The 26,785-nt window shown below is 51.0% G+C and overlaps 1 protein-coding gene across 9 annotated transcripts in view; it reads right to left on the bottom strand.

The window, feature by feature from the left end:
- The window catches only part of Agap1 (ArfGAP with GTPase domain, ankyrin repeat and PH domain 1), a 428,036-nt gene that overhangs the window by 236,876 nt on the left and 164,375 nt on the right, over positions 1-26,785 (bottom strand). For all 9 annotated transcript variants that reach the window (XM_032901597.1, XM_032901598.1, XM_032901599.1 and 6 more), the window contains 3 exons: positions 20,855-20,940; positions 18,160-18,301; positions 14,878-15,012 (listed from right to left, as the gene is read on the bottom strand). In XM_032901597.1, the coding sequence (XP_032757488.1) occupies positions 14,878-15,012; positions 18,160-18,301; positions 20,855-20,940 (363 nt within the window). The remainder of the gene's footprint in view (positions 1-14,877; positions 15,013-18,159; positions 18,302-20,854; positions 20,941-26,785) is intronic.

Raw genomic sequence — 26,785 nt, 5'->3', positions numbered from 1 at the left:
ACATGCAGAGCGGCCTACGCGTGTCCCCCTTCAAATACACAGAAATACCCATGCAGCCACGCTCTGAGCCACGGTCCACTGCAGCAAGGGGCCACCCTGTTCCTGCCACTTCTCTGGAGTCTGTGCTTTCAACGACGAAATCCAGTCAACAGCGCAAAAGAGCCTATGACCCAAAGAGTGACCAGCAGCATGAGGCTCAGCGGAAGGGAGCCACAGAAGGACTGGCAGACATTTCTTTAGGCCTCCTTGATCCATAAAAGTACATCAGATCCCCTTATGGACCTAAGACATCCTGCTGGGAGAGGAGGTGGCTTATACCCCCAAAGCAAATTGATAGGGAGATGAAAATTGCTCTTCCGGTATTTCTAACTTGCTTGTATTGGCCGTGTAATTGTGAGAGCCTTACCCTCTCCAGGCCACAGAAGCAATGAAGTCTCTAGATGCCTAAGACAAAGCCAACTGGAGAGGAGCCCGGATCCAGTGAAACTAGGCCTTCCTCTGGGGGCACAGCTGAAGATCCAATAAAGGCACGGGTCTTCCTGTGTGCCTGCCTGAGCATCTAACTGTCATAACATCTATAATTCAGCATAGAAAAGGCACCGTAGAGCATTCATTATCAATCTCACAAAACATATAAGGCTCCCCTGCACCTCAATCATTTGCTAACAGTTACAATAAGATTGTATTAAAAATTTAAACTGCCCTACTTAAGCAATTTACCTTCAAACGTCCATTTCCAGGGAACGAGTCCGAGGGACATGAATGTCGAACCCTTGTTCAGATTTATTGCGCTGGAGAATATTTCTCCAGATAACGCTTTGAAGAGTGAAGTCTAATGACTTTAGTTTTATTACTTTTTAAGCACTTAATGGGAAAATTTAGACATTTTCACAAGACTGAGCTTCAACCCGAATGATACCTTTAAAAAATGACAGGCAGAGGCAGGTCTGGGCTGCAGACGTGCCCAGGTTAGTGCAATCATGAGGTCTTAAGGCAGTGACTAATGCAGGAGGCTTGCCTCTGCCCTTATCAGTGTGAGCTCCTCCACCATCCCCGCTTTTTTTTAACTGTCTTAAATAATAACCCAGAGAATGTTTAGCAAAGACTAGCTGCAGAGAATTTTATCATTATACATGTAAAAATTTAAAGCCATTAAAAAACCCCAGAGTATTTAATCTTTTCCCTCGTACTCATAACCTACCTTCCCCGGGGAAGTTACAGGGCGGGTACCATAATTATCTCAGTGCCATTACCCAAGCCCCGGTCAGTACTGGCGCTTGTGCCACCAACCATCTTACCAGCAGGAAGACCACCTCTGAAACGTGGAGAAACAAATATGGAAGTTTCTCTTCACTCCAACTCATTTTCCCTCAACTTCAGCCACAGCTGGGATCAGTCAGACTTCAATTAAAGCGCAGGCAGTGATCCTATCAATCATGAAGGACGATAAATTTCTTATCTTTCTCATTAGCTACCCCGTCACACGGCTTAAATATAAACATACCTTGCAACAGGACTGTAAATCACTCAGCCCTTGGTGGCTCTGCCCAGCAGTGGAAGAGGCAGGAATGATTTGAGTAAAATCCAAGGCACAATCACCACACTAAAGTTGATTTACACACCTCGGAAAAATAAAAAGTCTCCAAGAATCACACTGACAGCGGGCCTTTTTGAGTTTGTTTATTTGGCTTAAAACGGGTAATGACCTGTCTTTATTAGTATGACTAAGTTTTATGTGCAAAATCCAATTTTCTGTAGAAATATTTTTGCTGCGTCTGCCAACAGTATCTCTTGCAGTTACCTGTAGCTATTAATTTTTAAAAAGCTAAATCCCCCAACATTTTGAGCTTTAAGGGATTGGGGTAAGAGTAGAAAAGCCAACAAACTATTTTCTTGAGGTAAAATGAACACAAGCAGATCCAGAGACAGCAGAACTGGCTGTGGGAGGGGCTTCTGCAGAGGCCCTTCCCCAGAGCTGCTTCTGAACAGTGTTCACGTATTCTCTGAGCCTGTCATAAGATGTGGGCTGTAGGACGTCTCCCATGCAAACTCCATGCAGCCCTCAGAAGACAATCCAGGGTAACTGCTCTCCTACTGCTGGGCCGCTAAGAAATCAACCAGCTGTCACTGCAAGGGTGGCCACTTGCGCCTCCAGTGTGAGCGTCCAGGCTCCTACGTGCCACATCCCGTGCACCTAGATTAATTAACTGCGCCTTTTCAATTTAAACGGAGGCAGCACAAGAACTTGCTACCATCTTTAGCCCACAAGGGCTTTAAGTGCTGATCACGACTGAACCCATGGCAGGCAAGTCTGAAACCCTAAGCAGCCCTGGCTATGACAACACTGCCACCTAGTGGCCTACGCCTGACTCATTTGGCACAACCCTGGACAGCCCCAGGACATATAATGGTGAGCAGGCTGAGATAAAGAGCAAAGTCAGGCCAAGGCAAGCCCCACACCAAATTTGACCACCCCGCTGGTGACAGTGTCACCAATGGCTCAGGAAAGCTGTCACCTGAAAACCGCAGCACTCCAGCCCTACTGCTTACAAAGTATCTTCTTCAAGTGGCTGGGATTTCCCCAGCTACTGAGACTCTGACAAGTGGAGTTTTCTACGAATAAGTAACTTACAGGTCACCTAACAACAGTGGCCCTAGCTGAGAGGAGCATGCATGGTATCTGTATTGGCTGGTGGATGTGAGACGCAGCCTGGTAGTGATGATCTGGTGTGAGACACAGAACAGACACCAAGAAGACAACGGCCGCCGCCCTTACCCTGCGCCAGCACCTACTCCAGTGCTGCGCCAAGGAGATTACGACCTCCAAGGGAGGAACTTGGACCCTGTCCAGCCCAGCAGTTCTGGCTCCAGAAGGACCCTAGTTTTCGGCCTGGACATCCTAGGGGAAAAAGCAAGGCGAAAGAGAGAGAGAGAGAGAGAGAGAGAGAGAGAGAGAGAGAGAGAGAGAGAGAGAGAGAGAGAGAGAGAGAGAGAGAGAGAGAGAGAGAGAGAGAGAGAGAGAGAGAGAGAGAGAGAGAGAGAGAGAGAGAGAGAGAGACAGAGAGAGAGAGAGAGAGAGAGAGAGACAGAGAGAGAGACAGAGAGAGAGAGACAGAGAGAGACAGACAGAGACACAGACCGACAGACCCCCCCCCGAAAGATGAGGGAAGCACAGCCTCACCAAGCGTGATGAAGAAGGGCAGGGTGCAGGGCTGGAACATGCAGATTCACCGGACTGAAGGGCTGGCCCCCACCCACCCCTGATCACACCTGCATCACAAAGCCCTCTGGACAGCTGGGAAGGAGGCATGGAGATGCAATGTGTGAATCCACACAGGGTGGACCAGGTGGGCAGAGGGAGGGAGGGTCAAATCGGAGCCCGAGCTGCCTGGTAGTCTAACCTAGACACTGGAACAAGGGAGCTACTATTCCTTGGGGGCTGAGGTACCCACAGTCACTCTGAGACACCCAAACCCTGACTTAGTGCGTAAGAACTCTGAGAACCCTGATAAACCAGTGGGAAGGCAGCAGGTACAGTGAGGCTGGGCAGCCACCACCCCTGGGTAACAAATACGAATGCCCCCCCCGCCCCCCATGCCTGCCTCAGCTCTGTGCTTGCCAAGGGAACCCACCCGGCCTCGAGTGGCTCAGCACCTCTGCCTTTGGGCTCAGGAACCACCCTTCCCAAGAATATTCCCTGCGTGATCCCCAGGCCACTCGGACACACTCAGAAAAGGTGTATGTGTCCCAGTCTGTGAAGCCAAGGCCACACAGAAGAGGGCTGGTGGCTGGGATTGGCTCTGAGAGGGGGCAGGAGGTAGGTACCAGTGCCCCATTCTCTCCTGCAGCAGAAGACAGAGCGGGCACCACCTCAGGCGCTGTGGCCTGGAGATGGTGGTGCCTGAACTCAAGCTGCTGTGTGCTCACGGGGACATCCGGTGTGGACACAGGGCAGAGGGGTCCTCCCGGAGACTCTCTAAGCTCACAATGCTTCATCTTCCATCTTGTGATGGCTCCACACCTGCTGCTGCTGCTCTTCAGCTCTGGCAAGCTCGCCTTCCTGTCAGACTCAGGTCATCTTGAGCAAAGCCACCCATTTAGGAGGGGCTGAGAGGATGCTGCCGGCTGTGCTGAGATGAACACAGCACGGTCCTGTCTCCTCCTAGGAGACCTAGGGATCGAGGGAATCTAGGTATCGGAAAGGCTGAGGGAACCTGAGATCCTGGGAAGGGCGCTCCCAGCTGCCGTTGACATCTGCTGTGTGGTGGGGTTTGAACAGCTGCACGAGGCTCTGCGGCAAGGGAGGCCATGGCAGTTTCATGTAAGCCTGTGCCCAACAGAGAGGCGGCTTGGCTTTGGTTCCAGCACAGAGGAGGCCATCTCTAAGGAGCTTCGCAGGAACTGAAGGCGGTTGGGAAGCATCCAGTGTGTATCGGGAACTGAACCCCGGTCCTCTGAAAGCACACGTGCTCCTAAGTGTCGTGCCACCTCTCCAGCGCTTCCAGTTCCGTCTGAGAAGCTTTAGAAACGCAGGGAATACATTAATCAAGAAGCACTGGGCTGGGACTGCAGCCCGGCTTTTGGAGTGTATGTCTGGCAATGCACAAAGCTCTGGGTTTGAGCCCAGAGCCCCATAACCCAGGCGGCCTGGCCCCTGCAATCCCAATACACAGGAGGGAGAGGCAGGACGAGCGTACAAGGGCATCCAGATAGAAAGGGGAGGCCAGCCTGGGAGACAAGTGGTGAGGGTTAACAGGCCACTTTTTATTGGCATGTTTATTGGTTATTTTCCTAACATGTTTTAATTGGAAAAGTACTAAAATGTTTCTAAGCAGATAGAAAATGTACACAAATCCACCTAAATCTATTTTACTAGAAATAAACGTCAATTTATAATGGTGTGACGGCATTATCAGAGAGTAAAGTCTTCCACCTCCCTGGGGCCAAACCGTCACTCATCTGCCTGCCTGGCTGCCTCTGCTCCCACATCAACTAGCAACATTGACAAAGACAGGATTCAGAGACGGCAGGGAGCCTCTGCTCGAGCTTCCCCAGTGTCCAGTGGCGAAGTGTGAGGCGGCATGTGCCTGCACAGCTACTCACACGACAGGCTCTACGCCTGTCCCCACTCTGCCAGTGGGCTGACAGCCGCTGAGTTAGCGTATGCCACATCCTTCTGGAACACCTTCCTAACTGCCCTGACCTCACGCCAGGGCTGCCACTGTACTGACAGCATGGAGGACAGAAATGGGCCAGCAAGGCTCTGGGACCTGTGCTGCTCCAGTCCGACTGAGACAAAGCCTTAAACTTTACCATCATAGTGTGTGCACGTATGTATGCATGATGTGGGTGTGTATGTGTCACAGCACATGTGTGGAGGAATCTGTAGGGCTGACTCTCCCCTTCTTCCTTTAGGTGGGTTCCAGGGATAGAACTCATGATTCTTAGGTCCAGTTTATGCAGGAGACCTAAGTTCAACTTTTAAAAATATGTCAGTATTCTCCACCATGACAGCAAAGGGGAAAAGAAGAATCCAGAAGGAAAATATTCTAAGTGCTTCTGGCACCCCCTAGTGGCAGCTCACTAGATTACAACAACACTCAACCCTGCCTGCCTATCTTGTAGATTCCTTTGAAGAAACTGCCTAAGAGGGTGGATGAGGATGGTCTGAATGCTGGCTGTAGTCAGTTTAGTCCCCAAAACTCAGAGTATTAAAAGGTTCTGGTTCTATGAAAAATTAAGAGATTCAAGCATTTTGGCTCAGGTTAGACCTTGATCACAGTGGGTTGAGAGCATGAGTCTGGTAATATGCTTGCCTCTCTTGTGTGATCCCCGGGTCTGAGCCCCAGCACTACAAAGTAAGTAGAGAAGAACAGAATCAAGGGCTTTCTGTAGGACAGCTAAACCAGGCTAACACTAGAGCCGGAGCTGAACATGCCTGCCCTGCCACTGCGTGTGCACACCCCACAACTGAACGGTACAACTGCTCCCTAAGCGGGACAGGTGAGGCCAAACAAGGCCTTGCATCTCTCTACCTCTAAAGGCCACCCAGTCTGTAGGTCAGGCAAGAAGTGAGCTCACAAACTAAGTGGTACTGTGATTACCATATTGCAAAATCTTGGGACAAAGATGGGGACATTTCCCAGGACGGTAGCTGCCTGAGACTTGAGACCAGAAACTCATCTACGGTCTGCACTTGGAACACAGCCTACACAGCCTGTGTAGCAGACTGAGGTGCCGCAGGTGCAGGGCTGCGGGCATCTCTAACAACAGGGGAGACAGAGTAGGCACTTCCTTCTCTGCTATGCCCTTGCTCTGGGCCGAGAAACTTCCAGAGAAGCCTTAGGAAGCCAGGGCATCTCCTACTGAGCAAAGTCTAAGCATGAACCGAAGGTCCCAGGGATGTGTTCTCCGTGAGGGGCAGCACACAAGGAAACTGAGACCAGGGATGTTTTCTCAGTGAGGGGGGCAGCACACAAGGAAACTGAGACCAGGGATGTGTTCTCAGTGAGGGGCAGCACACAAGGAAAATGACTGAGACTTGGAGGAGCCAGGTGCAAATCAAGGTGCCAACCATGTGCATGCCCCACCCGACGGCGCCCTTCCAGGAAGGGAGCCCTCATGACCATGGCTGGCCACACACGAGCCTTTTCTTTTGGGCTGTCAAGACGCTCAGCACATAAAGGCAGTTGCTGCACGGACCTGACAACCCGAGTTTGACTCTCAGAAACCATAAAAAGCTGTTCCCCAGCCTCTGTCACACTGACCCCAGGATCCAGCCATCTACTCCAAACTCCCCAACTCGTGGGGGCCAGCACCTGGCCAGGACCACTCCGTGTCACAGTAGAAACCATCAAGATGAACACTTTCCGACTTACAAGATCAGCATCCTGAGGGTCACATTTATTTCTCTTCCATGAACTGGCTGAGCCGAGTGCTGCTAATCAAGCATTTGTAGATTGTGCCTTAATGAATGAAGATTATTCAGAGCAGAGGGGAAGAAGGGTTACCAAATGCAAGATTTCAAATGAGTGGGAAACCTTGGCTACAGATTATAACAGCTCTTGACTGTCCTAGCTAAGTGACATTTTCTTATTCTCTTGATCAGCGCCTCTGTAGAGGGCTAAATAGGTCAAAAAGCACATCACTGTTCAATCATTTTAAAAACATTAGGAAGAGCAGAGCACCGTAGCATTATGAACAGATTATGAACAAAAATAAAAGCCATTTGTATGCATTAATGATACATCAAGCTAATTCAAGCTGGCGAAAGTCATTAGGGGAAAATCCTGGGGCAAACATGGTACTGATGCCTCGGCACGGACTCAGATTGAAATAACCATTTTCTATGTCATTGATAAAATTAATTCTATGAGCCAGGCATGAGTCTTAACATGAAAATCAAAACACAGAGCATTTGCTAATAGTGTGCTTAATGATCTAATTCTGGCAGCAGGAGAGTTGACACTGGCATTTCTGCACAGAGATACAGGCATCCGGGTACAGAGCGTTTCCCAGAACGTGAAGACAGCGTGGAGAATCAGACTTGGGTAAGAAACTGCCACAGACCCCAGTCGCCCCTTCTACACCAGCCTTCATGCTATGCATCAAAGGTCACTATTGTCTCTGGTTGTTTCGAGAAGACTCCGATGTCTTCCTACCGTGTGCCACGGCGGCAAATGAAGACAGTGAGTTTGTGACTAAGAAAGGTTGGTGTGGGCTCATGGCTTCAGAGTTATACCCATGGTTCACTGGGCCACAGTGCTCTGCCCTCAGGGGAGGGCACATCCCTCTGGGAACAGGTACAAAGCCAACTGCTCATCTTGCCCCGTGAATGTGAGTGAAGGAGCAGGAACCTTCTCCTCGCCATCCCATCAAGGGTCTGAAGCCTTCTTACCAGGCCCCACCTCTGAAAGGCTCAGTCACCCCAACAGTGAAGACCAAGACCTCCAGGGACACTTCATATCTGAATAAATGAGAGAAGAATGCCTTTCTTCAAGAGTGACCAGGATGAGATGTGAGGAGCATAACTATGCTAAAGTCAGCCTAGGCTACGCAGTAAGACCCGATCTTCAAACAAAACCTAAACAAAAGACTGGGCTGGAGGAGCCCCACCAAGCATGCGGGAAGCCTGGGCTGACGTCTGGAGCTCACACCTAGAATTCTAGCACTTGAGAGGCAGAGGGAGGAAATCAGGAGTTAAAAGTTCATCCTCAGCTACACGGCAAATTCAAAGGCGGCTTGGGCTACCATGAGGAAGAGAGAATGACCAGGTTTCAGACATGACCCGAATCATTAGGGCCGCAGCTGTGGTACGGACCACCGACCTTAACAATCTTTATGACAATACCCACTGAAACACGTCCGTTTTGCATGGGTGGTTTTAGACAAATCAACTAACAAGCTGAGGAATGATTTCTTTTAAAGTTCATCTTCTGGGTCTGCAAACAGTCCAGTGGACCAGAGATAAAATCAGGGGTCTAATAAGAACGGGATACTCATAACATGAAATGACTGAAATAATAACACTCAGAAACTCTGGGCTCCTTCAAGGATAATCACCTCAAACAGATCCCAGCTCATTCTGGAAAAGTTCAGTGCCACTTGAACTAATTTCATCCTGACACAGTCCTGTCTCAGAAGCTCCAGCAACGTGTGGCTCGCCAGTGGGGTATGTGCTAAGACCTTAGCAAGGACATCAGGATTTCTGAATCCATGTTTCTTCAAAAACTGTTTGAGTTTTTTCTTTCTGTTCTTCAAGTCTCTGCCTCTATGTTTCATTATGCAGAAGCTGAAGACGTAGTATGGATACTGATTCAGTCTTCGGTGGAACCCTCTGATATGAGAAGGCTCCTCTTGGATAGGGAATCAACTGGAGTTGAAGATGCATGGACCTACATAGGGTATTGGTAATATCGTGTTTAATAAAAATGGCCCCTATAAATAAAACCTGTATTTAAGCAGGGCAGGAGAGGCAGCTCAGTGAATAAGAGCACTAGCTGCTCTTACAGAGGACCCATGTTCAATCCTTAGTACCTTCCTGGAGGCTCATAACCATCTGTAATTCTAGTTCCAGTAGATCTGACACCTCCTCTTGGCACCTGTAGGTACCAGACACACGAATGGCACATGGTCTCATAAAATACTCCTATACACAACATTAAAAATTAATTAATTAAATCAAGTATGCACAAGGCTATAGCACAAAGAGAGAAATCCGCACTGACCTATCAAGCTTTCTCCCCTACGGCTGGATCAGATATGATCAGGTGGAGACCTTTCCATATAGCCAGAGTTCCTGGGCCCTGGCCCATGTGACTCTGGGAGACAACATTTCCATTGGATTGTACTGTGAGGTGCCACCAGGCGGTGACCGTCTTCTCAGGAGCCACCTGAGGAGGCTCACTGGCTGCCTCCAGCCTGAGGCAGGCTTTTACTCTCTCCCCACAGCAGCAGTGGACATCAGCATTGGGCCTCAGTGGGGTAAACAACTTTCCCTTGCTACCTTTCGCCCTTAACCAGGCGTCACTGGAGCATCAAACCTGCCCCATCCTGCCCTACTGCAAAGCCGACCTTTATGTTGTTAACAGTTTAGAGACTGTAGATCCAGCCATGACAAATCCTGGAAGTTTCAACAAGTTTTCAGTACAGCGGGTAAGGAGAATTGGGGGTGACATAGAAAAGTGCAGACACCAGAAGCGCCATGAGACACCGGGAGGAAATACCTTTGCCCGCCCTCCTTCGCCAGAGTCAAACAGACCACACTAACGGAACCCAGCTCCTTAGCTCCCCTTTCCAATTATACTCAGTGCCTCAAACACTTTCAGATCGTCTATGGCTTGCTTGCTTCCAAAGATGAAAAAGCTTCTTTGAAATGTATTCTTTTGCCAAAACACTTAGCTTTCGTAAACAAAGAAGAAAAATGACAGTGACAGAAATAACTACATAATAACCCCAAGGAAGGAAGGAGACAAGGAAGAGGCTGACTGCAAGAAAGGATCAGGCGAGCCCCAGAGACGACTTCTGCTCTGTGGCAGTACTGACGACACCGGTGGTGTCAGCACGAGATGGTCTGCGACGCTGCAGTACGTGCCCCCAGGCTGCAGAAGCAGGCTCCTAACACAGCCGCCCTTGCTTGACTGGACAGCTGCAGACGTGTGATAGGAAGGGGCGTCTCTGTGTACCTGATGCCAGTCTGTGGGAACAGGAGACGCCTTTGTATGACATAACCAGGAAGAGGCGGGGGACCTCTCCTGCCAGCACAGGTTTCCAGCCAGCACTTGCACACAGGCAAGCTGTCACCAGGCGCGGATGGAAGGGCTAAGAAAGTTTCCCATGTTAACTGAAGCACACATGTGACCCACTAGGATGGTGGCATTCACTAGAGGACTGCCACGTGCCTTCCCAGAACAGGGACCACTCTGCCAGCTGCCTGTCCAGGCACCAGGATGACGGTGTCAGCCTGCAAAGGAAGACTGGCAAATGAGGACATATGTGATCTACGGTGGGTGGAATAGGAACAGGCCCCGTAGGCTCATGTAGTAGGACGCTTGGTTATTGTGGAGTGGCACTACGTGAGAAGGATTAGGAGGTGTGGCCTTGGTGGAGAAAGCGTGTCACTGTGGGTGGGCTTTGGGTTTCAAATGCCCAAGCCAGGCCCAGCTACTCTTCCTGCTGCCCGGATCCAGACACAGAACTCAGCTGCCTCTCCAGCACCACGTCTGCCTGCCTCTATGACAATGAACTAACCTCTGACCCTGTAGCCAGCCCCAATTATGTGCTTTCCTTTTTGAAGAGTTTCTGTGACTAAGGCAGGATCATTCAGGAGTACTTACCTTTAGGTGAGCGTGATGACACATTCCTGTAATCACAGCACTTGAAAGGCAGAGGCATGGTTCAAGGCCGTTGTGAACCACACATAAGCTCAGAGACGCTCAGGGCCACAAGAGACCCTGCCTTTGAACACACGCATGCATGAACACGTGCTCAGACTCTCACACACGCACACACAAGTGATCGTTAAAACGCAGTATAACGTTCAGAACAATTTAAAACAAAGCCCAGCAACAGAGAAGTCATGGCTGAAGAAAGAGCCTAGCTTTTCTGTAACTCGTTTTCATGGCCTCATCTTAGCCCTAAGAGAACAAATGCACAAACCTTGAGAGGATTTCACACTAACACTAAATGACGATTCTCCCAGACACCCCAACAGCAAATCCTGCCGAGACGTTCACAGCCTGAAGACACTGGCCAAGCTGACCCTGAAATGACGATGATCCCATAACCCGTTGCTGCCCAAGCCTATGCTCTTGGCTTGCAGCTGCCCCGGCCACCTCCCGGAGAGCCACAGGCCTGAGGTCACTCAGCTGCTGGATCCATTCAAACAGGGCATTCTGCCCCTGATGAGTGAAGCTTTAAGGGGTCCCTGGTGGACATTCTGCCCTACTCCACCAGCCAATATGCCCCAGCTGATAAGATGGGGAGAGGGCAGAGAACACCTGGCCCGTCATCCTCACCCCTCCTTCCCCCACCCAGGGAAGATGGAGCTTACATTTCAAGGAGACGATCATCCTCCCTGGGGGACACAAACTTCCTAATGGATGGGTCCTCACTCCACATCCTGCCCGTCTCCAGCCAAGGACAATGAGTGGGCAAAGGCTGCGCTCAGGTGATCCATGAGTGAAGGCTGGGTGGTAGGACTGGAGGCCACACCCCTGCAGACCCCAGGCTACAGAACACCCAGAGTGCCATGCCCAGACCACAGCACAGCCACAGGCTCAGCCAAGCACACAGAACTCCGCTTCTCCTCCATGTTACAACTCACCTTCTGTTTGGGGACACTAAGAACTCCCCTGAGCTGGCCAGCCGGCTGGTGGGAACCTGGACTCTGGTGTGGAGGAAACACCTGGGTGGGGATGCTGCCGCCCACACTGGCCGTTCAGCCTCCCTCAGCTGTACACACAGAGGAATGTACCTCAACTCTAAGGACCTCATGTGGTGCTTCTTAATGACAGAATGGCCCAGTGTCTGGTTAAGGCTTAAGATTCTGGGCTCCCCAAATGGCAGATGCAATCCAGGCTCCAACCTTGCAATGATGTCACTTCCTCAATCTCGACTGTACTTGTGTGTCGATTTCTCTCGTGGTACTGGGGACCGAACCAAGGGTCTCACACTTGCTACCCAAGTATTCGGCCACTGAGTCACATCCCTAGTCTCTGTTTCTTGAGACAGGATCTTGCCACATAGCCCAGGCTGGCTCCGAACTTCTAACCCTCCTGCCTCAGCCTCCCAAGTGCAGAGTTCACTGCCCTGCACTCCCCAATCTCTTTAAATATAAAGACTATATGACTTGTATCCTAACAAAAGGAGTTTATGGTTTAAGTAAAAGAAAACTCCTAACATGCAAATACCATATTAATGCAGGATAACCTCGATCTCACTTTTACACTGCCTTTTTCATACAAATGGAAACACTTTATGGACAAACAGAACAGGACCTGCCCTGTGTTTGGATGTCCCGGCTCCACAGATATTTTTCCTTTTATACTTACTGTGTTCATTCTAAAATAAGAAAAATGATCTCAAGTCTGCAGCCTGTGGCAACAGACCCCGAGAACACACCGTGTGCCCCCAAGGGAGAGGACAGGGAGTGGGTCCACAGCAGCACTCCTGTACTATCTCATAGCCCTGGCATTTGGCATAAGCATAGTCCCCTCGGCAGCAGACAATGAGACATCGTCCCACAGATGGTTTCCAGGTTGACCTTGAGCCTTCTGCTGTGCCGGGAATGAGCATCTGTGTTGCCCAAATTCCTACCTTAAAGTCTTCCCTCTCCCTGCCTTAGTGAGGACACTGAACAGGACAGCAGGCCCTCATCAGGCCCTTGAACTTGGGCTTTCTGCATCAAGAAGTCTGAGGAAAAGCTATCTGCTGTTGGAACTGCCCGATGAGAGTGTAGGAATGAACAGAAACGTTTGCCTGGTGTCTCCAGTTAGTGCCGTAACCTTAAAGTGCCTGCTGTCGGTCTGCAGGATCATTTGTGTAGGACTGGCTCCTGTCACTACGGAAAACTCATGAGCACTACCCAGGATAAATGTGACAGTCAGAAAGTCTTGGAAAGAAGGAACCCACGCAAGCATCCTCTGGAAGCCCACATTAGAAACAGTCGTTCTCCAAGGGCTGGAGGACATGAGTCTCTGCTGGAACTCCCCTGGGTTATCTACAGTCCCTAAGCAGATGGCTGGACCAGAAAAACCCATCCATAGAAGCAGGAAGCCGGCCAGTACTTGAGTCAACTTGGTCAGCTCGCACAGATGTTTGGGCCATGCAAGAAGGAATGTAGACCTCGCCACGGGCCATGCCTTGGAAAGACCTCAGGTGTTTTCTTGCTTGATCTTTACAGCCAGTGAGGGGGCGGCCGACCCCAGTGCACCTCATGCTACGAGGCTGACGGGAGGGAGGCTGCTCTGCTGAGAAGAATGCACCACAGGCAGAGGTGATACGTAGGAATCCTGAGGCAGCCCGGGATGTGTAGGAATGGGAAGAGGGGTGACAGGACCCAGAGGCACAAGTAGTGTCTCAGGGCAATCCTGGGCTTCCTTGGATTTGGCACCAGGAAGGATGAAACAGAGCAAGACAGAAGGACCAAGACCCAGAAAACAGGTAAAGAGGAAAGAGATGCAAGTTTTTGGAAGAGCCCGGCTGCTTCAGGAGGGGACAGAACACAGAACACAAGGGTGACAGAGTAGCCCAGTGCTCAAACATACTGCAGCAGAAAGAGTGGGCCCCAAGTCTCAGCTGGAGAGTCAGTGAGATAGCCCAGGCCATTTAGTCACACAATCCAAGATCACAGTTTCTGGTTCAAGAATGGGTCTCATGCTCCTGGGCTGGCCTCACACTTGCAATGTAGCTCAGTACCTGACCCTCCTGCCTCTACCTCCCAAGTACTGAGGCCACAATCACGTGTCCCCACACCCAGCATATGTAGTGTTGGAGACCGGAACTTCATGGATGTTACGCAGGCATTCTACCGGCTATATGCTCTTGGCCCCTGATCCCCGAGTGTGCTGCTGATAACAAGTTTCCTTGAGGGTCTGTGAACAGCAAGGCTTCTGGCTTCCGCCCTTCTCTAAGGATCTCAGGCCCTCCTCCTTTGCTCCCTGCCAATCCCCAACCCAGAAGCAAGGAGGCAGAAGCGGGCTGCCACACATAGATTCCCAAAGGGCTTCAGACTGACTCCCCACGACACCTGAAAACAGGAATGTGCTCCGTGTCCTCATAAGGCCCCCAACTCTAAGCCCACTGTTTGTGCAGAAGTTCAAGTCCTGAGGCAGAGGCTACCCCTCCCCCACTTGCTTCTGTACTGCTTTATAACAGGTTTCTCTCATAACCCACAGTCAGCATCACCACAACTGACATGAATTTCCCTCCCTTAGCAGAGCCTGGCGCTCCTACAGGTGAATCCCCCCATGAATTCCACTGCCCCTAGAGGTGGGCAGTCTGCAGTAACTGGGTAACAGTTCCTCAGGCTTTCTGGGGTTCCAAGTTTACTCTTTCAGTTTAATTTCCCCAGGACCAAATGACAAATATATAAGCCTTCATCTTAAAGACAGAATCTGGTTAAGAATGAGCAATTACTGCCGCAGATGAGCACACAGTGGAGTTGACGAGCTTTTAGTACTGGTTCGCCTATGCAAAGCAGGCTGCACAGTGACGCAGAGAGGCCATCAAGGGTCCCTTCTTCTGAACACAGCCCCTGAAGGTGGAACTGGGAGCTGCTGCCTACACACCGCATGGGCTTCTGTCCCCACACCCACGTGTGACTCTTCTCCCAGAGTGTGTCACAGAACCCCTGCAGCAGTGAAGCTGGGCATTTACCGTCCTGGAAGACCCGTTCCACGTTGAGCCCATAGGTGGCGCACGTCTCATAGTACGTGCACCGCTTCAGGTCATTGGAGAGCTTCCGAGCCCTGACGTCATCGATGACCCTCGGGTTGGTGGAACTTATGGCGTCTGTAACGGACAAGGACAGGGTGCTCGTTAGCAATTGCTTCCCACGGCTCTAGAGCCCCTGTGACTTAAACCTGCCCCACAGCCAGTTGCTTCCTGAAGCTCTGGGGGCCCCTGCAACTCAAAACCCAGCAAAGCCCATGGAGAAGTCATTCCTCCCAGAAGTTGGGATTCAGAAAATAGTTCACCCTCAAAATTAGGCTCAACGCAAGCTACAGAACGGTCGAGGCAAGGAGGCCCACACATGTCCTAACATTTAGTTAGATGAGGTAGGAGGACTGAGTTCAAGGCCCGCTTGGAGAGAGACTCATACGCCTACCCTTTAGGCTCACTTGGTGTGTCAAAAAACAAAACAAAAAACAAAAACAATGTGTGATTTGGGACACTCAGTGTCCATGTGACAACAGCCTCCCCAGCAAAAGTCCCTCAGATACAGTCCAAAGAACACATCCATCTGTCTCGCCCAACAGTAAGTACATCTGACATGTTTGCAACAAGTGGGGAAAAGGTCCTTTGTAAAGGTGTGAACGTTTTGTTTTTGAAGTAAAATAGGAAGGAAAAAAATTAAAACCGTAATTTTTGGAAGCCTTTGCTAATTTGGGAAGCACAGGCCACCAAGCCCCCACCCAGCCCACATTTTATCCAGCCTGGGGCCCTGACAAACCTGCAGATACCCCACCCGCATATGAATTCAGGTCAGTGCGTCACAGAGGTGCCCTGGACCCGCAGCTCAGCTCAGCTCCACCTGGCCTCGCATGCATACACTTAACTTGGCAGTGTCCTAACGCCACATCTCCTAATCCGTCTAACTTGCAAGTCTTTGGCCTAAAGAGCTCTGGAGGGGCCCTTCAGTCACCCATGTGCCCCCTGTGAACAAGCACAGGCCATCCCTATCCTAGAAGCTACACCGAGCTGGGCACCATCTCTTGGCACTGGCCTCCTGTAGGTCAGGTCTCCCTAAGGGTTTTCAGTTCGTCGTGCTGCATTTCAGGCTCTCTCGCGCTCTCTCTCTCTCTCTCTCTCTCTCTCTCTCTCTCTCTCTCTCTCTCTCTCTCTGTCTCTCTCTCTCTCTCTCTCTCTCCTAACCACCCCTGGCCTCTAAAACCACCTACCCCAGCCAGCAGAAAGGAAACCTCGGGTACCGTCTCATATCACCTCAGCGTCTTGCTGCCTACATCCCCAGAGTTGGCACAGGCGTCCCAGGAGCTCACCGAGCACATACCACATGGGTACAAGAGCAGATCACGGGGAGCCACACAGTCCAGCTTCCTGCCACAGGTGCCCTCAGCCCCTCAGTCCCTCAATCTACTAACAAGGTCCAAGCAGGGTCTCACCAGCTGGTTCCACGCTGAGATAAAGGCGATAAAAATAAAACGTCTGTCAAGGTCAAGTCCTGTGTCCACTGACCCTGGACACATGGCTGTATGACTTCCATCCACTCTTCACTTCCCCCACCCTGAGCACTGAGGGGCAAAGGTCAGGCCTCCTGGCCACACTAGCTCTGGACTAGGTGTGTGGGGTAAAGTCTGAACTCTTAGTCCACTCCGTTCTACTCCACTAACAGAAACAAACACTGGCGGGCATGAGAAAATGCAGCAGGCAAATCTGTCCTTTCCAGCCCAGCCAGGAGCCACAAGTCATGTTGAATTCACAATGGGAAGACACTGTGTCTCAGATGCAGGCCCACACAGCCTTACACACCAGGACAGCTGCTGGGAAGACGGCTGCTGGGAACTGCCCAGTTGGCCATAGGCAAAGCATTCTTTCAGAACTCCTCTCCTCTGCTCTAAGACAGCCGTGGGAAAACCTGGCTGGGAGACGTACTGGCTTTAAAGGCCACCTGAGGACGTTCCAGGGCAGGCACCTTAACCGTATTTCCCGTGTTGCACAGTGGCAATGCTCTGGGAGCAGGTTTCAGGATTCCTGGGGTACACACGGTCACAGATGCTCCAGCCATTTCCGTGACAGGGTGTGATGCTTGACATGCCCTGTCATCTGCCTGCTTGCTTCATCTTACAACGTCTACATGGCGTGTGTTACAGCTTCAGTACAACAGATTTCTTGCTACAAAGACCCAGGTTGGCCTTGAGCTTACAGAGAGCTCCACCAGCGTGCTATTGAAGGCAAGGAGCACCACACCAGGACACTGCTTTGTACTTTTGACAGTCTAGTTTTGTAGCCCAGGCTAGCCTTCAGTGGCAATCTGTCTTTCTCAACCTCCCTAGTGCTGTGACTACAGTTGTGTCTCACCTGTATTTTAATTCCCCTGTTGTTGGACCCCATGAAGACTGGAGGGCCAATTGTCCATTAAGAACCAAAGCACTGTCTCCAGGTGACCAGCAGAGGGAGCTATAGGACCAAAAATTCTCTCTCTGGTTTAAGCCTGGATGGCAGAGAGTTTGGTGCTGCCGGTTTCAGGAGAGAGACCACTGCACGAATCCCGCAGCACCCCCTCCACCCCCCTCCCAAAAAAAAGGAAAAAGAAAGGGAGAAATGGTGGTCTCCATGGAAACACAACTCTAATATTTTACAAGTGACGTATTGAGGGCAGGCAGGCAGTGCCTCATTACACGGCTCTCAAACCCTGACTGCACTTCAGCTGGTAAATACCAGATTTACTAATTCCAAACGAAATAGCAGTAACAGCTCAAAATTTAGAAAAGCCAGGAAGGGATACTACGATTTTGCTTAAAACCTTGGCTGAAGTGCAGTGGCCAATTCATGAGAGTTAGTCTGTGACCAGAGCTGAGGCCATGAGATCCTGGGGAAAAGCAAGGGTGAGTGAGGGCAAAGCTCAACTCTGTGTCACAGCTCGCGACTCCCCTTTGGTATCAAAGGGACCCTGAAAATCAAAACAAACCAGACATTTGTTGTAATAAAAATAAATAAAAGCAACTTGATTAGAAGATGTCTTATGCAAAAGGCAATTAAGGCATCACAATACAGAAAAACCATGAGCCAATAGGTTTTCCTAAAGAACCTGGGGTGGGGGTGGGGGGAAAGGAGGTCTGTCTGAGCCTGAATGGAGTTCTCTGAGCAGCAGCTTCAGCCCCAACCCCCACTTCCAGCTTCAGGTCATTTCCAAATTCCTCCGTGCCGTGAACATGTCCACAAGCCCTCCAAAGATACCCATGTGCGGCTGGCACTCACCCTGGGTCCCCACCAGCACTAGTGGGATCTCACTGGTGTTCCTGTAGTTGGCCATTCGGCTGTAGTAATGGTAGACGGTCTGGAAACTGATCTCATCCTCCAAGCTGAAGACAAAGATGACCGCGTCCACCCACATGGCAAACTGCAGAGAGAGGAACAGAGAGGGGCAGCTGAGCAGGTAACAGGAAGAGGGTGTGAGGCCTGACCTCTGTGGGCTCCAGGACAGCCCTTGGCTGCTTCCTGCTGACCTCTGCTGTGTGCTGTGACCAAATTACTGATGGCGCGCGCACGTGCGTGTGTGTGTGTGTGTGTGTGTGTGTGTGTGTGTGTGCGCGTGCGCGCGCGCGCGCGCGCGCGCGAATGTTTCCACCAGGGCTCTTCTTTCTCAGGTCCCAGGCCTCCTGTCTCACTGTGGTCACAGTGATCCTAAGTGTCCCACCCTCTGGCGTGACCAGCTAAATCCCACCTGCAGATGGAAGGTTCTACCTGTGCCCTGAGCCTCCCATCTGAGGACGGGTCATAGGGTCAGTCCACACAGCCTCCTCAGAACCTTGGAAAGACTTAGCGGACTTCAAGTTGAGCGGGGACTCCTCCTCTGCGCCCACAGTGTGTTCAAGAGTCATGATGCCCATGGCACCCACCATCGGAGACTGATCGTGTTTTCCCAGAGTTCCTGCTACAGCACAGGCTGAGCTGCCACCAAACCCACGCAGCTCCCTGCTGGGAAATTACTATGTATGTGTCGGGGAGTTAAAGGGGGCGTGGTAAGGTTAATCTAGACCCAGGCCTCTTACATCATCTTATTTACAACAGCTCTCTTGGGAGGGTGAAGCTGGGAATGGGGCTCCCTGCAGTGCCCAGCAACCCACTCTCACAGAAGCTGATAACAGCATAGTCTGGATCCCCTCTGTGTCCCCACTGAGTTCCCTTTTCTTTACATGTGTAAACAAACAAGTGAGCCCAAATTTCCCTCTGCTTTCTCCACAAGAAGTTTAACCTGGGGAAGCTCTTAGGGCCAAGGCAAAGCTCCTAATTAATTGTGCCTGCGTGCGTGCGTGCGTGCGTGCGTGCGTGCGTGCGTGCGTGCGTGCGTGTGTTAAGTGACAGCTACCTACAACAAACTGTATTCATTTAAATGTGGAATACGTGCACAAGAGACATACAGACCTCAGGTTGGAATGGCACATACACCGGGGTCAGTATGACCTTGGGGTAGAGCTTTCTCCAGGCAGACCCACAGACATTGTCAGATGCAGAGTACAATGGTGGCCGCACAGGAAGCCTGGGGCTCATCATACTGAGTGCCTTTCTCCTGTACCTGCCCGGAGGTGATGGTTGGTACCCACTGTCTACTTGACAAGACCTTAGATCGCCAAGACGACGGGCCTCTGAGCCTGACCAAGGGGGGCTGTTCTCATTACGCTGACTGAGAGGGGAAGACATGCCCACTGTGGTGGTGTAAGTCCTGGACTGTGTAAAATCAAGTGAGCCGAGAACCAGCATCATTAATTCTCTGCGTCCTGCTCTAGACTGTGGCTGTGGAGGGACAGGCTGTTTCAAGTTCCCTGTTGCCCTGACTAACATGAAAGATGGACTGCACCCTGGAAATCTGGGCCATATAAACCCTCTCCTCTAAGCTATGTTGCTGGTGTGTTTTATCACAAGAAAAAAATTAAACTAAGGCACAGTCTCCTCCAAGTGGCAGAAAATAGAAGCCTTGCCCTGTCTGCCAGAACAGGAGGTGGTCTAAAGGCTTCATGGGAGATCGCAGCCCCTCACATGAAATCAGGAACATCTGCACCTCCTTCTCCCTGGCCCTCCCTCTGTCCTTGCAGGTGTGAGCTGTCCTAGCAGGTGTGAGCTGTCCTAGCAGGTGTGAGCTGTCCTTGTAGGTGTGGTGTGAGCTGTCCTAGCAGGTGTGAGCTGTCCTAGCAGGTGTGAGCTGTTCTAGCAGGTGTGAGCTGTCCTAGCAGGTGTGAGCTGTTCTAGCAGGTGTGAGCTGTTCTAGCAGGTGTGAGCTGTTCTAGCAGGTGTGGGCTGTTCTAGCAGGTGTGGGCTGTTCTAGCAGGTGTGGGCTGTTCTAGCAGGTGTGGGCTGTCCTTGCAGGTGTGGGCTGTTCTAGCAGGTGTGGGCTGTTCTAGCAGGTGTGGGCTGTGCCTACTTCTGGGCTCTTTCCACTTAACTAGATCATGGTGCCAGTAGAACAGTAAGCTTGGTAAGGATAAAAGTGCTGATGGTATCTTTTGAGACATTTTTCAAGGGAATCACAGTACACTGTAGTCTAGGGTTCAGTGAGGGATGACGTGGGCCAAGAAGACTGGCAAGCTTGTGGGGATGCCCACTCCTGTCAACTGCCAGAAAGCTTCCTGATTCCATCCAGCAGACTTGGAAAACAATGTCACTTTGAGATCAACCAAAGGGGATAGAACTAAAACATGATATATTTATATGCCTAAAAATTTCTAGAAGCCATTCTGACAGTCATATTCCAGAGCAGATGCATTTGCTGTTCCTTCTTAAAAACATATAAACTTTAAAAAAAAAATCAGCCACACATACCCAAACTCCCTCGGTACCTAAATTCCCTTATTTTAAACTCGATTCTCTTCTTGTTCCAGCCTTTAGATCAAGTCATCAAAGAGAAAAGGGGAAAAAACAACACAGGAGTCTGGCTGGGAGTGCGTGCAGTACTCACCTGTGCCTCCGGGGGACCCCCTTCATCCCTAATCAGCAGCAGATAACTCTGTCCATCAACAACAATCTCCTTCTTGAACCTGCCACCTGCCACACACAAAACACAATGTTACAGAAGAAGATGGAGGAGGTGGGGCAGACAGACACGGGCTTCACTTGGGGAAAAATACGCTCTAGGCCAGGCTGGGTGCCGGCTGGGAGAACTTAGGAGTAGATCTTATGTATCTCCCACAAGTGCTGCGTTTTTACAGCTGAACTTAAACGTTCATCTAAGAATCCATGCTCCTTTCTGGTTACCAGGCACGGCCTCCTGTGCAATACCAGGAACCCCGGCTGAGCAGTGTAGACTTTTCATGTAGAGCTTAATGCGTAAGTCAAGAGATTCTCACCCACTGGCAGACAGAGGGCGGGTGGGCTCTCATACCCAGAAATGCTTTCCATGCTTGAGCAGCGCCTGAGAACCTGTATTCTCCTCAAGGGAAACCCAGTGCTTGGGAGGGAAACACACAACGGCATGAGGATGGCGTCTCCGGAGTCACAGGCCACAGTTAGGGAAGGATGCCCGACTACTACACACGTTAGACAAAGCTACCGATGGAACTGCACAATCAGAGACAGAGCGCTGCAGCAGCTGACAGGGAGGCGTTAGAGACCACACGGGCGGGCACGGGTTAGCGAGAAACCGCCTGGGGCCCTGCTGGGAAGTCAGGACAAAATGCAAAGAGATCTGGGCAGAGGGAGGCCCACGGGTGGCCCCAACACACCCTGGACTGGGCTGTGAGGTCTGAACACTGGAGTCATGCCACCTCTAAAAGCTGCCCTTAGACATTCGGGGCTCCAAGTGCCCTCTAGTCACTCTGCCTTCTCAGGGAAGGGCTCTTGTCTTACTGCGGGGTATGCATCCCTCCCTGGCTCTCACCTTGGAACTTCTGTAGACACCTCACAGGAACCCCAGTGAACCCGCTGACTCTAAGCAAGTCTGTAAGAACCTTCCAGAGCCACGTCTGTCCCTGTCTCAGGTCTTGGCTGCTGCATCACCCACAAAACTAAATAACTACACCTCCCCCCCCAACTCAAACGTCTTTGGGACCTTCATTAAGTAGGTAGTTTCTGAGGCCAAGAGGGAGTAGCTGCCATTCCTACACAAGTATATACAAGTATGGGCATTTCGTGCATGTGCGCGCGCGCGCACACACACACACACACACACACACACACACACGAGCACGCACCCACAGCCCTCCCTTCCCTTGTGTGGGCCTAACCTGGTGTAACGAAGGAGCTGTGCTTGCCTTTCCTCGTCTTCAACTTACTCAGTGTCAGAACACAATGAGTCTAACGCCGCAGTACAAGGATGCACGCACGCACGCACGCATGCACGCACGCACGCACGCACGCACACACACAGAGGTTCCCACCCTGAGCAGAATCACAGGAAAGTGTCGGGAAGTACCAGAGAGCGGTGTTTGCAGAAGCAGATAGCTACCTCTTAGACAAGCTTAAAAACACCTCCCATGGGCATGTCAAAACCATAGGAGGGATTCTGTGACCCCAGATCCCCAAATCACAGATTCTTCAGCTGAAGAGGGAGCTGACGTCCTTCTCAGCCAGGCTCTGCCACACCTGACAGAGCAGACACTCCCAAGTATGACTGCTGAGAGCATGGCTGCACCCACATTCTACCATTACCAACTCTGTCTGAATCAGGGCTACCCCCAAACCAGCCTCACAGTCGCCTCCCCTCCACGACAGCGACCACAACTGGAAGGCGGTAAGGATGCCGTTTGGTGGACTAAACGTACAGACCACACCCAGCAGCATGAACGCAGTGGCCAGCATGACTGCTGATAGTGCAACTGCAGCCTAGGGCGGGCGGGCACGCGCTTCTAGAAGGACACACATAACAAAGAACTTGCTTCCAGAGGTAAATGTGCATACAAACTGGGGTGGCCATCACTGCTACTTCCTCGATTTTATTTTTAAAATAAGATTTGGGAAACTTCCTGTAGTTTTTTTTTTCTTCTTTTAACCTTTAAATTTATTTTTATTTCATATGTGTGGCTGTTTTGCCTGCATGTATCAGATCCTCTAGTCATAAACAGATATGAGCTGCCATGTGGGTGCTGGGAATTGAACCCGGGTCCCCGGAAGAGCAGCCAGTGCCCTTCACTGCTGAGCCGTCTCTCCAACACCAACCTTCTGTTTCTGATGAAACAGATGGGAAGCCAAACTTCAAGTGAAAAACAATGTCTGCAAAGCAACCTGCCTTTCTTGGCTCTGGGAAATCTCTCCTCTTCAACCCTGGACCCAGACATGAGGCTAGACACTCTCACCGGGGTCTGGGGAAAGCAGAGTCTGTGTGGAGTTTAAAAACCTTTCCTATGGTCCTCTGAGATCTGGCTTTCATGATCGGATTGATGATGGGATCATCACCACCTGCATCATCACCATCATCACTACCTTCATCACCACCTGCATCACCACCTGCATCACCACCTGCATCACCACCTGCATCACCACCTGCACCACCACCTGCACCACCACCTGCATCACCACCTGTACCACCACCTGCATCACCACCTGAGAGATGCAAGAGCTCAATTGCCAGAGAAACCATCTCTGAGGGTCACGGCAGCTGCCAGGCAGGTCTAAGCCATGCTCCTGGAGCTCTGTAGTTACAGGAGAAGGCATTACATGGGGTGACCTAAGGGTCTCCAGCAGGGCACAGATTTGCTTTTCTGGGTTGAATCCCTGCAGGGCTGGGGCTAACTCCATGGCACTTGACCTATGTCTCTATCGTCGGTCATCCCAGCAGCCCCTGCCCCGTGGCTGGAAAGGTAAACTGCAAGGCTGGATATACATGTGGCTTCTCTGTCTTACTCTGGACAGTTGGTCTCAGCAGCAGCCCTGGCTGCCCACAGATGCCAGTCACCTCGCCCCCCCCCCCTTCTCCGGATAGAATCATGGACTCTGCAGTGACTGTCCCTCCAGCAGGCTCCCTACAGGAGCTCCTGTCTAGTCCCTAGGGCCTGACCATAAGAGGAGGTACTGAACTGGGTACCATGACTACTCAGTAGCTCTGTGGGGCAGGCACACCTGGGGCCTGAGCAAACAGGCCCAGCATCTACCAAAATAACACTGACATGTGTCCTCCACGCTCACCCAAACAGGGGACTGTCCTTGGCAGGGAGTGGGTGCCTCGCAAGCACTTCTACTGACGTCGGGATCCCGCATCTGAAATGCCAGTAACAGCTCTTGAGAGCACAAGAGCCGGGTTTGGGACTGTCACCCGGCTTCACCGGCCAGGCGGGCTTCACTTGAACATCTGATGTTTGCTGAGAATCAAAACTACTGTGGATTCTGGGATACTCTGGATTCCTGGGTTTTCAAAGTAGAGATGCCCACTCTACTTTTAAATTCAAACCTGCCATCTTATCTTGGCCATGAGGTCTTGTTTTCTACCAAAAATTTCAGAAGATGACCAAATTCAAATTTAATTTTTAATGTTTTTTTTTTTTTAAAGTGGAATCTGAAAGCCATCTTTGCGCAGACGTCCACGTGAGTCTTCTCTGCTACTCCAACATTAGTGTGTGTGCTGCCAACGTACACAAAAGCACTCTATAGATTTAAAGTGTCATTTAATATCCAAATCCAAGTCATTCTCTCACGGGCCTACTTTATCCAGCCATCCAGGTCCAGCCCCACGGTCTTACTATGAAGCTGTGCGGGGAAGGACCGTCAGCTGCTCTGAGCACTGGTTATGATTACCTAACATTAAACTGCAAAAGGTGGCACCAGTATACACTCGAGCACTCTGATGGACGGCACCGACCAGTGCCTAGCTTGCCTCTTGTGTGTGCAGGTGCTGGGGTGCCCTTGAAGGGGAGTCGCCCTATAACTCAGAGCCCCATACCTTTGCCCCCGGGCTGAGAACCCTAAGGTGCTGATTGGCAGGACTCTGCAACTAGGGAAACCCCTTCCCATGATGGGAAACGCAGTCCCTTGCCTGCTTCATAGTAACTCTTCCCCAGCGACAAGGCTCCTTTGCAGCAGGATGAGCACTGTGGCCCAGCACCGCTTCCTGAACTGAATCTGGGCAGCAGCAGGGCTATATACTCACCTCCTGTGAGAACCCAGCATGGAGTTAACTCAGTCTGAGGTCTCTGGCTCACCTCCAACATATATGTACCTGCCAGCTTCTGTGGCCTGGATCATGTGTGCGTGCGTGTGTGCATGCGTGCATGCGTGCACATGCATGCACACACATGTGTGTAGTGCACATGTGTACACCTGCCAGAAGTCAGCCTTGGGCGTTGATGCTCTGGGGCCCTACACCTTGCTTTCTGGGACAGCAGTGCTGCCCTAGAGCCTGCTCACCGGGCCAAACGACTAGTAAGCTAGGCTCAGGGAGTCGCCTGTCCCTCTCTTGTACAAAGTTTACAAGGATGCATACATAGCTGGCATTAAACCAACAGAGACAAATGAGTTCTGGGAATTGGGCTCGGGTCCTCCTGCTCTGTGACAAGCACTTTACCAATCTAACACACCCCCCCCTCAGCATCCTGACTTCTCCCCCAAGCCGGGGGGTGCAGAAAGAAACCTGCTCAGCAATACACATGGCCAGCACTTCAGAGAGGACTGTTCAGTGAAAGGAACAGTGTGCTGGTGAGAGAGGGGCGCAGCTGTGTTCTCTGGCTTTAAAGCATACTTTTAAAGGTCTGATTAGGGGTGCTTCTCACCATCCAACCTCAGCCAATTTCAAGGTGACTATTCTGAGACTCTCACTGTAGGAACCAGCTCTAAATCTGGGACACCACATGCCAGATAACTGGGTTCCTTCTGTTTCAGCTCACACTGGGAGGAGCTGCCATGGTTTATTCCTCTCGCATGCTGGGCCAGGGTCCCATCTCTGTCCAGTTCTGCTTTAAGGGGTAAAGAGTTAGTGGAATTTTCCTATTCCAAAAAAAAAAAAGGAACTGCTTGGCGTAAGTAAGGCCACAGATGTCTGCCTGTTTTGTTATTTCCAAGACTTGCACTGAAAGCTAATACCATATCTGTAACAGTTGTCCAAGCAACTGGGGACAATGACAAGAACCTTCTCACAGTGACATATTCCCCACAACTGTCCTGTGATACAAGCCTCAGAGACCAGCCCAGAGTCTTTGGAAGCCTTTTAGACACTAAGGGGCAGAGAAACTCCCGCCCTCCCACAGGCTGGCAGGAAAGCCAGAGCTTCTGGTTCCCTGACTGTCCTCTTCCATGTGAACACCAAGTCCCACATGACCCTAATGTGACCCTGTCTGCAAATGTGCCATTCTCCTCAGCCTTGGAGCTGATACGGAGGACGCAGGGAGCCGAGTAAGCCTTTTTCCAAATACGACCCCCCCTCAGGGGTGACAGCTCCAAGACCACAGAGCTCTGCTGAAACCATCGGGTCTTCTTGTGGTTGTGCCCATCTCTGGTTTGGCATGCACAAGTGAGGGCCCAACGTTACACTAAGCTGGAGCTGCCTTTGTGGGGCCACTGCAAAGGGGAGAGCTCACCCGAGCCTAACCCAGTGACCCTTGCAGCAGGTGCCAGCTGGCCCAGAGCCCAGACCCTGGCAAGAAAGGACAGACAGACATGGTGCCACGTCTCTTCTTGCCGCTTCTAGGTAGGTATTTGTGAGATCAGCCTCCCCTCCTCACCCCAGCTTCGTGGTGAAGCAGGACAAGTCCCTGCACATGTGATCGCCTGATCCTCTAAAGCAAAGGGGACTGAGAAACACTGGGGGCTGCAGAGGCCTTTTCTGTTCTCCCTAAGGGGACATAAACTTGATCACAAATGTGCCAAACTCCTTTAAAAATTAATGCAGCTGTTAAACTATGACAAAAATATTTAAGCCAGTACTTTATGAGATTGGGGCTCTGGAAAAGTTTAGTATTGTGATATT

This window comes from Rattus rattus, chromosome 4, assembly GCF_011064425.1.
Source record: "Rattus rattus isolate New Zealand chromosome 4, Rrattus_CSIRO_v1, whole genome shotgun sequence".
Classification (NCBI taxonomy): domain Eukaryota; kingdom Metazoa; phylum Chordata; class Mammalia; order Rodentia; family Muridae; genus Rattus; species Rattus rattus.
The sequence above is the reverse complement of the archived record's forward strand: the minus strand, read 5'-3'. Positions and strand labels throughout refer to the sequence as shown.